Source organism: Pseudopodoces humilis, chromosome 2 (genome assembly GCF_049639895.1).
Source record: "Pseudopodoces humilis isolate 2021_Gansu_Grassland_sample_001 chromosome 2, ASM4963989v1, whole genome shotgun sequence".
NCBI classification, from domain to species: Eukaryota; Metazoa; Chordata; class Aves; order Passeriformes; family Paridae; genus Pseudopodoces; species Pseudopodoces humilis.
The window spans coordinates 74725573-74739396 of record NC_142201.1 but is presented as its reverse complement, the minus strand read 5'-3'; the positions used below and the strand labels follow the sequence as shown (position 1 = coordinate 74739396).

At 33.0% G+C, this 13824-nt stretch overlaps 1 protein-coding gene across 2 annotated transcripts in view; it reads left to right on the top strand.

Annotated features, from left to right (window-relative positions):
• Window positions 1-13824, top strand: part of DYNC2H1 (dynein cytoplasmic 2 heavy chain 1) — a 140981-nt gene that overhangs the window by 48218 nt on the left and 78939 nt on the right. For both annotated transcript variants that reach the window (XM_005516220.3, XM_088051195.1), the window contains 12 exons: window positions 800-937; window positions 2591-2704; window positions 3845-4005; window positions 4168-4291; window positions 4894-5015; window positions 5884-5970; window positions 7331-7457; window positions 7966-8107; window positions 8657-8766; window positions 9479-9577; window positions 10724-10847; window positions 13551-13714. In XM_005516220.3, coding sequence (XP_005516277.2) covers window positions 800-937; window positions 2591-2704; window positions 3845-4005; window positions 4168-4291; window positions 4894-5015; window positions 5884-5970; window positions 7331-7457; window positions 7966-8107; window positions 8657-8766; window positions 9479-9577; window positions 10724-10847; window positions 13551-13714 — 1512 coding nt within the window. The remainder of the gene's footprint in view (window positions 1-799; window positions 938-2590; window positions 2705-3844; window positions 4006-4167; window positions 4292-4893; window positions 5016-5883; window positions 5971-7330; window positions 7458-7965; window positions 8108-8656; window positions 8767-9478; window positions 9578-10723; window positions 10848-13550; window positions 13715-13824) is intronic.

Sequence of the window (13824 nt, the reverse complement as noted above, 5' to 3'; positions counted from 1 at the left end):
TTTCTTAAAACACTTGTCAAAACAAAATTACTTCCTTGCTTTGTATTCTACTTTTTTTTAAATTCTGCCTGCCTGTATTTTTCCATCACTGTAATATGCAATTCAAGAAGATTTCCATTTGTAATAATAGAAATTGTTTTTTGGTTTATTTAGAAAGTAACCGGGGTTTATTTGTGACAAGCATTTACTTGTTAAATGCTCTGGTTAAATAAAGGTAATAATTTACAGGAAGATTAGAGATGTGTATCTAAATCAAAGTATCTTCCAGGTATTTATTTTTCAAAAATATCTTGAAATATTGGTATTATATAATTAGCATAAAGTAAACAATATAGAAAGTGTGACTAAAGAAAAGAGTTAATCTTAAGCGTAATTGAAACTTTATTATATATATATGTTTTTTAAAGAGTGTACAAATATGTAGAAATCATATAATCGATTTTGTTTTATTCTGTTTAAATTTTATTGAGATATAGTTACATTGAGTTAATATCAGTTAACTGAAATGGGATTGAATTATTGGGAAAAAGAATATGTGCTAGTTGTTGTTTCATTAAAAGTTTATTTTGACATTTGTTTTTTGTCTTCTGGATGTAGTAATAGACCTTAGGGCCACACATGTAGAACTGCCAGATGTAATTTTTGGGTTAAATAATATCAAGAAAATGTGAATGTTAATTAAAACAAAAGAAAAATAGTCTACATTATTCTTAGTTTGTCCATACTATTTGTAGCAAAGTTGCATTTAAATTCACTTAAAATTTGTTACTAAATATCTGCTACCTATAAACTTTTATAGGCAGGTGTTTCAAAGCTGAATGAAGCTAAAGCCCTGGTGGATGAACTGAACAGGAAAGCTGGAGAACAAAGCATTTTACTCAAAACGAAGCAGGATGAAGCTGATGCTGCTCTTCAAGAAATTACAGTATCTATGCAGGTGGTGTATACAATCACATCAAAAGCGGGGGAAAGAAAAGGAAAAAAGCTGTCAAACTCATTCTTTGTATGCAGTAGAGTAGATGCCTGGTCTTTCAAACCATTTGCTTCACAGTGCTTTAAAGGTCCATTACTTCCCATCTTTGTAAGTCTCTTCCTGTTGGCAGTTTTTAGTCCTTTTAGGCTCTGTAGTACATGCATTTGAATAGTGATGGTTGGCGTGGTGTGTTGACGATTTTGGTTTTAAATCTGTGTCTGCTATTGTCCAGTAGAGTTACAGGTAAGTGGGTAACACATCTACACTGTAGGAGAAAATCAAAGAGTAGGCCAAAAAGCAATGAAACACGATGGCCCTACTGACATCAGAAAAATTACAGTGGAAGTCTGATAATTTAGATTAGCATAAAGTATAGCTTCCCTCTAACATTTTAATGTCACTTCAAATGATCTAGCTTACATAACAGAGAGAGCTCTAATACATACAGACTCTTTTAATCTCCTTTCAGAGAAAAGCTTTTGACCTAGGACTGAATGTGAAGGTTTTCTTATTCAGGGTGATCATTCATTACATGTTCATTTGCATGAAGTGTCTGATCTAGTTTTATGTAGCTAATGTTTTATGGATTTGAATGTAATCTTCAATAACATGCTGATCTGTAGCTTGGGTTAAGTGCTCAGAGGATTATTGTTATTTTAAGATTTTCTCTGCTTTTATGCATCTGTTACTTTCTGCTACAACTTCAACTTGACAATTGCTGGTGATGATAATGTGTTATATACTGGAAAAAACACAAACTCTGGTCTATGTTGTCTTGTATCTTTTAGGTGATCTGAGCCTAGAATATTAGTATTTTATTTTATACACATATCCTCAATGGATAAAGGACATGTAAGGTCCCTTCTACTGTAGTTTTATATACTAGGTATTAATTCTTGTACTGAAGTGTTTAGGATTCCTAGAGATGGCTAATAGCTACTGTCTGCCTGTAGACACTGATAGGCACAGTACAAATCCAAAAAAAAAAAAAAAAAGTAAACCCAAATAAAAATATACATATAGGGCATAAGACAGTTATCCTTACAGACAAATTGGTACAAAATTACAAATAAAGAAACCATACCATGGTTAGTAATTCTAGACTAGTAAGCTGTAGTTCCAATACCACTGCTGCTTTTATGAACAATATAGAAAATAGTGTTTTAATGGTGTTGTAAAAGAAATTGAAATAGAAATGAGATTAGGACAAAGACAATGACAGGAAAATAGTACTTTCAAATGTAGTAGGAATGTTACAGAGGCTGTCACTCTTATGCTTTTAGAGGAAGGCTAATATCTTGCTAAGGAATGGACAATCCTTTGACAAGGGGAAAAAACTCATAGTAAGCCTTAAAGATAGAGGTACAGATCTGGTATTTGGTAAAGAAAAGGAAGGACACACAGTAAAAGCAAATTATGCTTATTCCATATAGTTCATTTACTTAGCCAGCCTGCCTGATATCAAATAGACTCAGCTGTTTTATTGCAAATTATTATTCGCAATTTATTGCAAATTTTATTGCAAATTATTAAAATGAAGACTAAAAGAAATAAGCGACCTAAAGGAATAAAATCTGTGTAAATGAGCAAACTAAAGGAATTCTATTTTTTTTACAGGGTGCTAGTGAGCAAAAAGCAGAAATGGAAGAAATAAAACGCCGAATAGCAGAAGAGGCTGCAGAAATAGAACAAAGAAAAAGAAAAATTGAAGATGAACTGAAAGAGGTTCAGGTAAGAGCTGATAAGGAAAAGTAATATTTTGCAGTCTGATTTTATCTGACTTATATCCTGCTGTGCAAAATTTATCCTTGCAATTCTTAAATTTTAATCTAAATTATTTTGATATTTAAACTTTCATGCATTAGAAAACAGTATTCCATGTGGCAAATAGAGATTGTCATTTTGGCATTTGTGCTCTGTTAGCCAGTAATTACAGGAAGAGTTTTCAAGCTTAGTCTTGCCTTCACATGCTATTTCTATGCTGCCATGCTCTACAGCTGAGTTCTGCTGATTTTATGTAATATTTTTCAATTACTTATATGTTATCTAGACCAACTACATTACTTTGCCTTGATCAAGGTGGTAGTATAGGGCTTGGTGCTCTCAGCTGATCGGAAATAGTTTAGTGAGACATAATTTACAGTTATTACTAAATCCTGAAAAATATATATCCTAATGATGCTACAGCAAACTGCTTGTTCAAGAGATTTTATAGCTGTTAAGCATCAGGTTTTTTGGGATGTATGTGTGTTCAGTTGTTGCTTTTAGTCTGTATTTTTCATAGCATGCATTTTGAGTTTATACTAAAGACTAAGAGAACAGCAAAACTTAATTTTTTTCTTTTTAAATATCATAGGTACCAAGGATTATATCCTTGTATTGAAAGTGACATAGAACTACAGGATTAGACTCATTCTGTGGCCTTTGATAAATATGAAGGATGTGCAAGGTGTTCACAGTCTTTAGTGATAATCTGTAACTTCCTTTTCTTTCCTGTCCATTTTGTTGCTTTGTTGATAAGGGTGAAGGATTTGTTTAGCCGCTGAAAATAGAAAGCTTTTGTGACCTGTACTTCTGTGGCTGTTTACGAAGAGATCCCCAGTCATGCCTATAAATAGTAGTTAGCATCATTATTAAGAGATACCTGTATCACAATGTCAGGATTATATTATGCCGTTTTATATGGAAGTATACTTACTATCACTTATAAAAAACATAGCAATTTTTTCGTAAACATGAATCTGCATCAATGGTAGTTTCTTAAGTAATAAAGTATTTAAAAAGAACAAGAAATTGTATGAAAACTGGAATGGAAATTGTTCAGTTTCATGTATCCTTATCTCTGTTTTTAATGTGCTTTCATGTTTAAAGCCATTGGTTAATGAAGCTAAATTAGCTGTTGGAAATATAAAGCCAGAGGCTTTGTTAGAAATCCGGTCGCTACGGATGCCCCCTGACATAATCAGAGACATTCTAGAGGGAGTTCTGCGGCTGATGGGGATTTTTGATACATCGTGGGTGAGCATGAAGAGGTGAGAATTTTATTTAACCTGTAAAATTAAACATTAATTTACAGTATGAACTATTTTCTATTCTAGTCAGGAATCTTGTGCTCAGAATTGCTGGGTTTCATATGGATATAACCTTTTTAACATTAGTTTCTTTTTCACTTAGTTATTTAATTATTTTTACAGTTTCTTGGCCAAAAGAAGTGTAAGGGAGGACATAGGATCATTTGATGCCCGTAACATTCCAAAAGAAATACGAGAGAGTGTTGAAGAACTTCTTTCTAAAAACAGAGCATCTTTTGATCCAAAGGTAATTCCTGATTGCATTATGTAAAGTGAAAACAAAAACAAAAAAAGACCAAAAGAAAATATATGATTTCCTTGTTTGCCAGCTAATTTTTAGGATGATCTTAAGTTAGAGAAAAAGTGATGAATTCTGCTTACAGAATGTGTCAGTATAAACAGATAAAGGTGTAGCAGAGATTACTCTATTGCACACTGCCTCCTAAAGTGAGAATTTGGCTGGTGAGTGAGGAGTAGGGTAAGAAGTCATGATGGAGTCAAGTACTCAGAGATTTTTCTACTGCTATAAAGTAAAACTCGGACCAAGGAATTGTAACTGTCTTCTTTGTGGTCCTTATAACAGTAAGAGTCTAATAAATCATTCATTGATTTGAAACTTGTTAATTTCAGTTTAGCTTCATGGATGTAAAAATACCCGTTGAGTATTTACATGGCCTTCAATATAATCTTAGTAACAATTTAAAAGATTAGCTCATTAGAAGAGTTGGCTTATTAGCATGCTGAAGCTGGTAACCAGAAAATCTGTTGCAGTTACTTATCCTGTATCTCTTCCACCATTATACTTCAAGGACTTTCTTGTAAGAACTTTTCTTGTACTGAATTTTTCAGAATGCTAAACGAGCCAGTACTGCAGCTGCTCCATTAGCAGCTTGGGTGACTGCCAACATCCAGTATTCCCATGTCCTAGAACGAATTCAGCCTTTGGAAAAAGAAAAGTCTGTCTTGGAAGCGTAAGTTAGACTCTATGACAAAATCAGTATTTTTAATTCCAATGGTGGAATTGGGTGAAACTGAAGCTGCCAAGGAGGAATCTGAGTATGAGGAAGGATTTCTTCACTTGAGGGTGACAGAACACTGGAACAAGCTGCCAGTGAGGTTTTGGAGTCTCCTCCTCTGATATTAAAATTGTGCCTGGACACGATCCTGCTTTAGCAGGGGGATAGGAGCCTAGATGATCTCCAGAGGTAATTTCCAACCCTAGCAATTCTGTGATTCTGTGTGAAGTTTATTAAAAACCAAAGATAAAAGATAACCTCATCCAGAGGTAATAAACTATACATGCTGAGACAGAAAGAGTAAGCATGCAGTAGTTTCTTTTTCCTGGAAGCTACACCCTGGACGTTTTTTGTACAATCATGAGTTACCTGTCTCAGGTGAATACTGTCAGGGAGAAATTAGCATCATAGGTATGCTAAAAATGTATTTTCTCAGTGAAACTGGTGTTATTTTATGAGATATACAGTTCCTCTTTTTGAGTCATGTACCAAGCATAGTTTCTCCTTAGGATCTGAAAGGTAAGACATTGTCCTATGACCATCCGTAATCTGAGGAATCTGTACTCATTGTTTTTCCATGTCTTAAAATTCTGTAATAGAAGAATTACTTCTGATCTTTAGGAGTGGGATGTTTGGTTTCCATTTTAAAAACTATGTGTTGAGAAGTACTCAAAAGATTTTACATGTGAAAATATATATTTCAATATAAAACACAACAAAGAACATCTTTGAACTACCTCTATGTAAATTACTTTCCTGTTATATTTATTCTTTTTTTTTTTCCTTTGGGGCCATAGTCTTAACATGTGTTACATTTTTATAGTAATCTCAAGAAAACTGAAGACAGAAAACAGAAGTTAGAGGATCTTCTGAACTCTGTTGGTCAAAAAGTATTAGAACTGAAAGACAAGTAAGTTGGGGTTTTTATTTCAAGGTATAAATTTAAAACATTGATGATTTTACAGTACAAATCATGAATTTTATCTAAGGAGATACAACTTCCTGTACTACAAGATATTGACGATAGAAGTAGTGATGTTTAGGCTATCTGTACTCTCAGTGGAGATAAATACTATTAGATTACAGTTCATCTCCTTGATCAGATGAAATAAATGCTCCTTAAAAGTACCTGCTTCTCACTACTGCCTGTGTTGGTAGCCTTTATTCTTGTAGGCCTTGTAGATGTCAAAGGTAAACAGTACATTTATCACCTTCTGAATCACAGAGGGCTTCAATGACTCCTTAGGACTTTGGAAAAATTCCTATACGAAACTTCTACTAACTTCACAGCTTGAGGAGAGGCAGTTCTAGTTCTTTTAGGGTGGCCTACTTTTCTGACAGCTAGTTAGCTATCTCCTATTTTCTTAGCCTCTCATCAAGTACATGACTCACAGAGGCATAAAAATAGATCTGGTAAACGTTTATACTTTCTCCAAATTCTGTTTAATCCAAGTTTTTTAGTTTGATATTTTTATTATGTACTTTGTATAGGGGATACTTTGCAACCTGACGTATGTACATATTACTAAAAGTCATGTTTTGTATGCTGAAAAAAGAAAAAAGGATAATTCTTGAATTGTTGTAAATCAACTATACAATGAATTCTTAGATTAATTAATATATTAGAGTTAAATATATTAATTTCTATACCATCTATTATATATATAAAGTAATATATAAACATACTATTTTGAAGGTGGATTAAATGTATTAATTATTTTAAATATTAATCAAACTAATTAGATATTGAACAGTATGGAATAATACCTAAACCATGCCTGTTTTTTGGGCTTTTTCTTACTTCATATTAGTTTACAAATTAGACTACTATGAATTGAACTGGATTCATCCATGTAAATTAGTAATATTCTTTTTTAAACATTTAATAGATAAAATTTACCAAATAGTTACAAATGTAGGGTATGGCACTGAGCCTGCTGTTGTCCTGACTAGGGCTAGACAAAACTTTACACAATTACTAAAATTGTCAGGCTGTTTAAGTAGAAGAAGGAATGATTTTCAGATATTATAGTCTGTATTTCAAATCTATTTTTAAGTCTCACCTATGCATCCATCTAAATTTTGTTGGCTAAAAGTCTTACAAGCCCACTTGTCAATTAGAAGCAGAAGGTATATTAAAAAAGAACTACAGCAGTTGTGTTTTTTGTTAACAATAAGTGAGGCATTCATTACAAATTCAATCAATTAAACTTCCTTGAAAATAACTATTTGTGTCATTATAGCAATTACAAAGATTATTTGTTCTACAGGTTCCAGAACAGAACAACAGAAGCAGCAAAACTTGAAGCAGAACTAAGTAAAGCTCAGAAAACATTGAAAGCTGCAGAGGTACTGATAAATCAACTTGATAGGGAGCACAAAAGATGGAGCACACAGGTTAGTGAAAATTTTCATAAGTACACCTTACAGCTGATAATTTCAAAATACAGTTTTTGCACTGCCTGGAGAATATGGGTTACTGTCATTCTGCATGTCTCCCAGTGCACATTTTTTGATTTCTCAGTAGAAAACAAAGCTTTCCTGTTTTCTGGAACTGGTTTTTACTTCACCATACTTATAACCTTGCTACCAAACGTGTAAAAATCCCCCAGTATTTAATAGCAAACATAAACATTATTTGATGGTTTTCAATCCCAAGAATGTAATTGCTGTGGTGGCTGAACATGTCAGCGGTTGGACTCTCTTTCAGAGCTGAAAGGAGTTTTCTCCATACCTCCATGTGTCTTAGCTGGGTATAGGTGCCTGGAATAAGAGAGGAGAAATGTCTCAACTGTATTACCAGTGGCAGGCAGACTTAATTCTGACATTTTAGTAACTGATGAAATGTATTAATGCAGTTTCTGTTTGCAAAACACCTATACTTTCTGTACTTCTTTTTTTGAAGGTGTCAGAGATAACAGATGAACTAGCTACATTGCCTAAAAGAGCTCAGTTAGCAGCTGCATTTATTACGTATCTTTCTGCTGCCCCTGAGGATCAGAGGAAAAACAGCTTGGATGAATGGACCAAATCAGCAGGCCTTGAAAGTAATTTTTGTGTGTGTGTTAGTGTCTGCATGCAAGTAATTAAGCTTGATTGAGGAAGTGAGAAATGCCAGTGAGTTCTAATGAACAGTCTCAATTGTCTTTGTACTGCCAAATGAGAATGGATGTTTTCTTACTCAATATATATTTCTACATACTGACAGACAATTTGTTAGAATCATTCTATAAAATTATTAAGATTATAAATATGTATAAATAATTGTATCTTTATAGTCCTTGCTTAAAAAGAAAAGTTTACAAAAATGAATGTGTTCACATTAACCGTTGTAAATTTGCCAGTGCATTCTGAATGCTTCTGCTTTTTCAGTAATCATTCTTATCTGTGTGTTAGCAAAACTATAAAATATTTCTGTGACATCAGCTACTTATTAATAATCAGTTCAATAAAAACAATAAAAGAATAGATTAAAGGGAGATCTACTAACTTGCACTCTGTTGATAGACAAAGTCTCTGTTCTGTATAGGCTGGTAAATGCTTTTGAATTATGCAGACTGTAAATGATGACAGAAACTTAAACTTTCATTTGTCAGAGTTTGATTTACGTCGGTTCTTGTGTACGGAAAGTGAGGAGTTAGTTTGGAAAAGTGAAGGTTTGCCTTCAGATGACCTTTCAATAGAAAATGCTCTTGTCATCTTGCAGGTAAATTTACTTTTTTGTCTTGTCTTGGAAGTATTTAAATTTTTACAAATTTCAGTAACATGGCGACTCGAACTCTTTAATTTGTGTTTTTTATTGGCATCACAGAACACACACACACAGAAAGAAATACTTATGTAACAACAGACATTTTGTAACAAAAGGAAAAAAAAAACTCTTAAAGGAAATACATGTTTTTATTTTTGCTTTTACTTTTTTTTCCACACCAGTCTATTCAGGCTTAAAGTGTAAATAGTCATTAACACCAATACTACCAGTGGAAGATTATGTCCTATGTATGTTCACTTTGGCATATAATTTCTATTACTTTTTTTCTCAGGAAAAGGAAAAGGTTATATGCAGATATATATATATATGTATATATACATATCTATTTGTCTAATAATACTTGAGAAAAGGAAAATATTCAATTTTATAATATATACAGATATATATAACACATAATATATGATTATATAAGGCATATTCTAGTCATTTATTAGATCTATTAAAAAGTAAATATTTAATGGCATGAGGAGAATCTGCATTTATTGCATGTGATTTGATTAGATTATTTATGATTCAAATCAGTTAACAATTTTTCTCCAGTTTGAATTTATCTTGATTTATCATCCTTTTTGGAGATCTAAAAAAAGTGTTCCAATTTTTCCTTAAAACAGATTTTAGTAAATATATTTTATTTTTTTTTCCCTAGAGTAAAGTTTGCCCATTTTTGATAGACCCTTCTTTCCGGGCTACTGAATGGTTGAAGACACATTTGAAGGAATCACGTTTGGAAATTATTAACCAACAGGTGTAGTATTTACTCTTGGTCTTTTCCATTTGAGCTTTCTCTTTTCCATATTTTACATAGTAGTTTTTAAATGCGTATAATAGCAATCACCAAAAATTAGTTAATAAATTCCTCACAGAGTTCTAGGTTATTTAAAATTGGAGGGTCAACATCTATTATTATTCTACATTATTTCTACATGTATTATTTCTATAAGTTTGCCTCTTTGTGCTACTGTCTCCGAGAACGTCATATTCCCTGCTGAGAAGAAGATAGAAAAGATTTTCATATAGAGAGGTCTTTTGTATACTTGGTTGCAGTTCACTGGATTTCAGGAGTATATATACACTTAATTCCCTGTGATTGTTGTATTGTATTATCTACATTGGAAAGAGCAAATGTGATTTCAGCTTGAGGTTAAGGTACCTGAAATTCACTGTGTTCTTGAAACTGTTTACCTGACTGGCCAGGTGGGGCTCAGTTGCCCACACACAGGCAGGCATCTGGTGCTATTCAGGAGTCCCTTACTGAACTCCACCTGACCTCAAAATATTGCTTCAGCAACATGTAGGTTTTCCACAGATCCCTGCTGGCTCTGTGGAGCCCTTGTAGATACTCTCTGACGGTGGTAGGTAGCATATCTTTGGGTAATTGATTTGTTTGTCCTGCTAGCTGATTGGTCTGATTACCTTTTAACCCCTGTTGTCTATATTGTCGGGATCTCTATTGACTAATGGGATCAAAAGCACCACATGCATGTTTAAACACCTGTTTGCAACAAAAGACTGCATGTAGACCTCTTAATAATGGGAATCCTGTGCTTGGTTCAGTTTTGACACGTAGCTACGTATTAAAATTTGAGATACGAGACCTGGCCAGGGCTTCCAGGTGTGCCTGGCAGACATGACAGTGAACCCGCTCTCTTCTGATGCAGCACTTGAAGATCTAGGCATGATAAATAGGTCTTCTTGATCAGTAGATCAACTTTATTTAAACTAAGCATTTGTGGCTAAACCCTGTAATATCATAAGCCTCTAATAGGATTTTTCATCTATACTATTGATTTTTATATTTGTATTATTTGGTGTAGTGCCTTCCTACTCATTCTGAAGTATTTACATTTTTCAAAAAAGCATGAATCAAAGGAATGTATTTCTGTTTATCCAGGACACCAACTTCCTAACTGCTCTTGAGCTGGCAGTGAGATTTGGGAAGACACTTATTATACAGGAAATGGATGGAGTGGAACCTGTGCTTTACCCATTGCTAAGAAAAGATCTTATTGCTCAAGGTAAATCACCAAGATCTTTGCAAATGCTTGCTCAACACTTCTGTAGTTTAGATCTATTTATATAAAACTTGATTTTTCTGAAAATATGAATATTGTGTAGTTTTTTCCCTCTGTAGTATTTACCTGCTACTAACACTTCAGTGCATAAAATATATTGGAGATACGTTCTTATTTAACAAGTGGAAAAATACTGAAAAATATTGAATCTTTTGTTTTTTTAATTAAAGTTAAAATAATATGTTTTTATAGACTCTCAAAAATTTAAAGTTAATTTTTAGTGATTATTTCAAAACATAGTTTTAACTGGAAACTTGGGCCTTAAATAAACCAGAAGTTACACAACTGTTAGTGTCACTGTTAGTGTTAGTTAGAAATCAAAGGTTTAGAATGTTGGTGTTCTGCTTCTCTTGCGTTTTTCTGAACCTAAAGAAGACACACACATAGGTCTTTCCTGATGTGCCCTTGGAATGGGAAGGGTCACAGAGATCAGCAGAATGGTGGCATTTGGTAAAAGGAGTCCCTTAACCAATGCAAGAAAAGCAAAAAACCACAGTGTTTAGGTTTTGCAATATAATATCTTTATAACTTTTGGACAGATAATGTGTTCTACCTAACTGTTTGTGTGACTGCTTTGGACTTAGTTGCTTTAAAAAAAATTTTTTAAATATTGAAAACTGTAATAAAAGTTTAACAAAAGTAAATTGTAATTATGCTAGTATCTCATCATGAATTTTGTTGCATTATGTTATATATTTTGAAATTATATCAAGAGAACGTGAATTAAAAAATACAACAATGTGTGTATTAAGTGCTTTCTAAATTACAGTAGCTAAAATAGATTTGCATTATCCTTTGTAATTGTATTTCTGCCTCAAGTGGTAATTCCTCAGCATGTACCATGACCTATGCATGTAATTTACTATATGAACTTTGTATGAAAATAGCTCAAGAAATATAAAAAAGATCTGTTTAAGGAAAATAAAGTGTTATTTTAAATCAGTCTTCTATTACACATGCACTTGCTTTTCTGTACTCATTAAAATAATGGCACCAAAGTGATGATTTCACGGATCTGTGGAGAGTTAGGTAGAGCACTACCAATTATTTTTTTCCTCTCTAGCTTCTGCCAAATTTTGGAGAGCTGATGAGATACAGTATGAAAGATGACTGTGTCTGAAGAACTGTGGAGAACGCAGATTAAATTCAAATATGCTAGTTTGTTCAGGAAAATTGCTCATAACACTCAGACATCCTCTTTTGCCTTTTAATGAGCTATGTTAATGCCAGGTCTGTGCAGGTCCAAACTAAAGAGCTGTTGCTGGAAAAGGAAGAATGGGTCACTATCTGAATCTCTTCCATCATTTTATAAACAAGCATGCACTCCTTTTTTGTCAAAATGTGGGTGTGGGGACCTGTTTCCATTATTTTGCTTGTGATAACTGTACATCTCTTCATTACTTGGAATGAAATGTTAATTAAAAATGTGAACATATACATTGCAGTAAATCATCTTTGTACAGCTTCCATTTTCTCTTTGACATTTTTACAACATAGTCCTAAAATTTATTCTGATCTTTGGCATAGAGGCAAAATTGTTATGTGATTTTCATCTCTACCAGTGTTACAGCAAGAAATTTATATTTCTGATCTGCACTCAGTGCTAAAAATATAGAAGCACCTAAGTATGCCATCTTGGAAAGATTTCTGGAATGGAAATTTTCACTTTTCATCTTATAGTTCTGTTCATGTTTGTTTTTCAGTGTCAGGAGGCAAAATCTTACTCTAATAATGTTATTATCTGTGTATTATTCTCTAACCCTGCTAGAATGGAAACCTGTTGTGGAAGAGGAGTGGGGGGACTGTACATGTAATTTTATTTTGTAACATCCATATTGAGAAATATGAAGAGTATTAACAGGCTGAAACCATGACATCAGTTGTTTAATAAATCACTTGTTTCTTTCATAATATGATTAAGTTAAATATATTTAATAATACAAATCTATGGGATATTTCGTGATGGAATATTTTTCTTTTGTTCTACTGTCTAGATATTCCATAATTTTTAGTTTCATTGACTTGCTCTTTAACAGTTATTGTAGAAAATAGTATCTTAATAGAATTATGATTATTCAGCAACATCAGCCTTCTACAAATAAGAGATCCAGAGATGAAATCTAATGGATTTGGTTGAGGAAATATTGAGCCATCTTAGTTATCCAGTATATATTATGGCTAGTATAGGGTGGTAGACCAATATTTAAAGCTGAAAGAATATGTTTGAATCATGACAAAATACTTACACATAAGGGGGATTCTCGAGGTCATGTTCTGTGGTGTTTTGTCTCCTGTTCATGGTCTGAAGATTTCAAAAAGTTGTTAGTAGTACTTTTACTTCAAGTACATTTTTTGTCCTTTATGCTTTGTGTTCTGGGTAAGGATAATTAAGCTACTCAGAAATTACTTACTATGTAATTTCATATATTATTGTTATGTTATTACTTTTCTGTCTCTAACAATGCAGGTTAGGATGTGTTCTTTAAATTTTACGAATTCGTATTTTTTTCCAATCAATTTAGAAATAAATAATGTAAAATATATTTAGATCCATTGGTCATAAAGTATTACACAAATGCCATTGTTTTCAGATAATTTTAGAATGTTCCAATCAGAGTGAGTATAACATCTGCTTGTTATTTACAGGACCCCGTTACGCTGTACAAATAGGTGAAAAAATGATAGATTACAATGAAGAGTTCCGTCTTTTTCTATCAACAAGGAACCCAAATCCCTTCATTCCACCTGATGCTTCTTCTATTGTTACAGAAGTAAACTTTACCACAACAGCAAGTGGCTTAAGAGGACAGGTAGGCATTTAGAATAAAACTAATGTATGTATAGGGAGCATGCATAGCTGCATTCAGCATCTGGAAGAAGCCCTGTGGTGCAGTTTGTGTTAATGGTTATGGAGGTATTT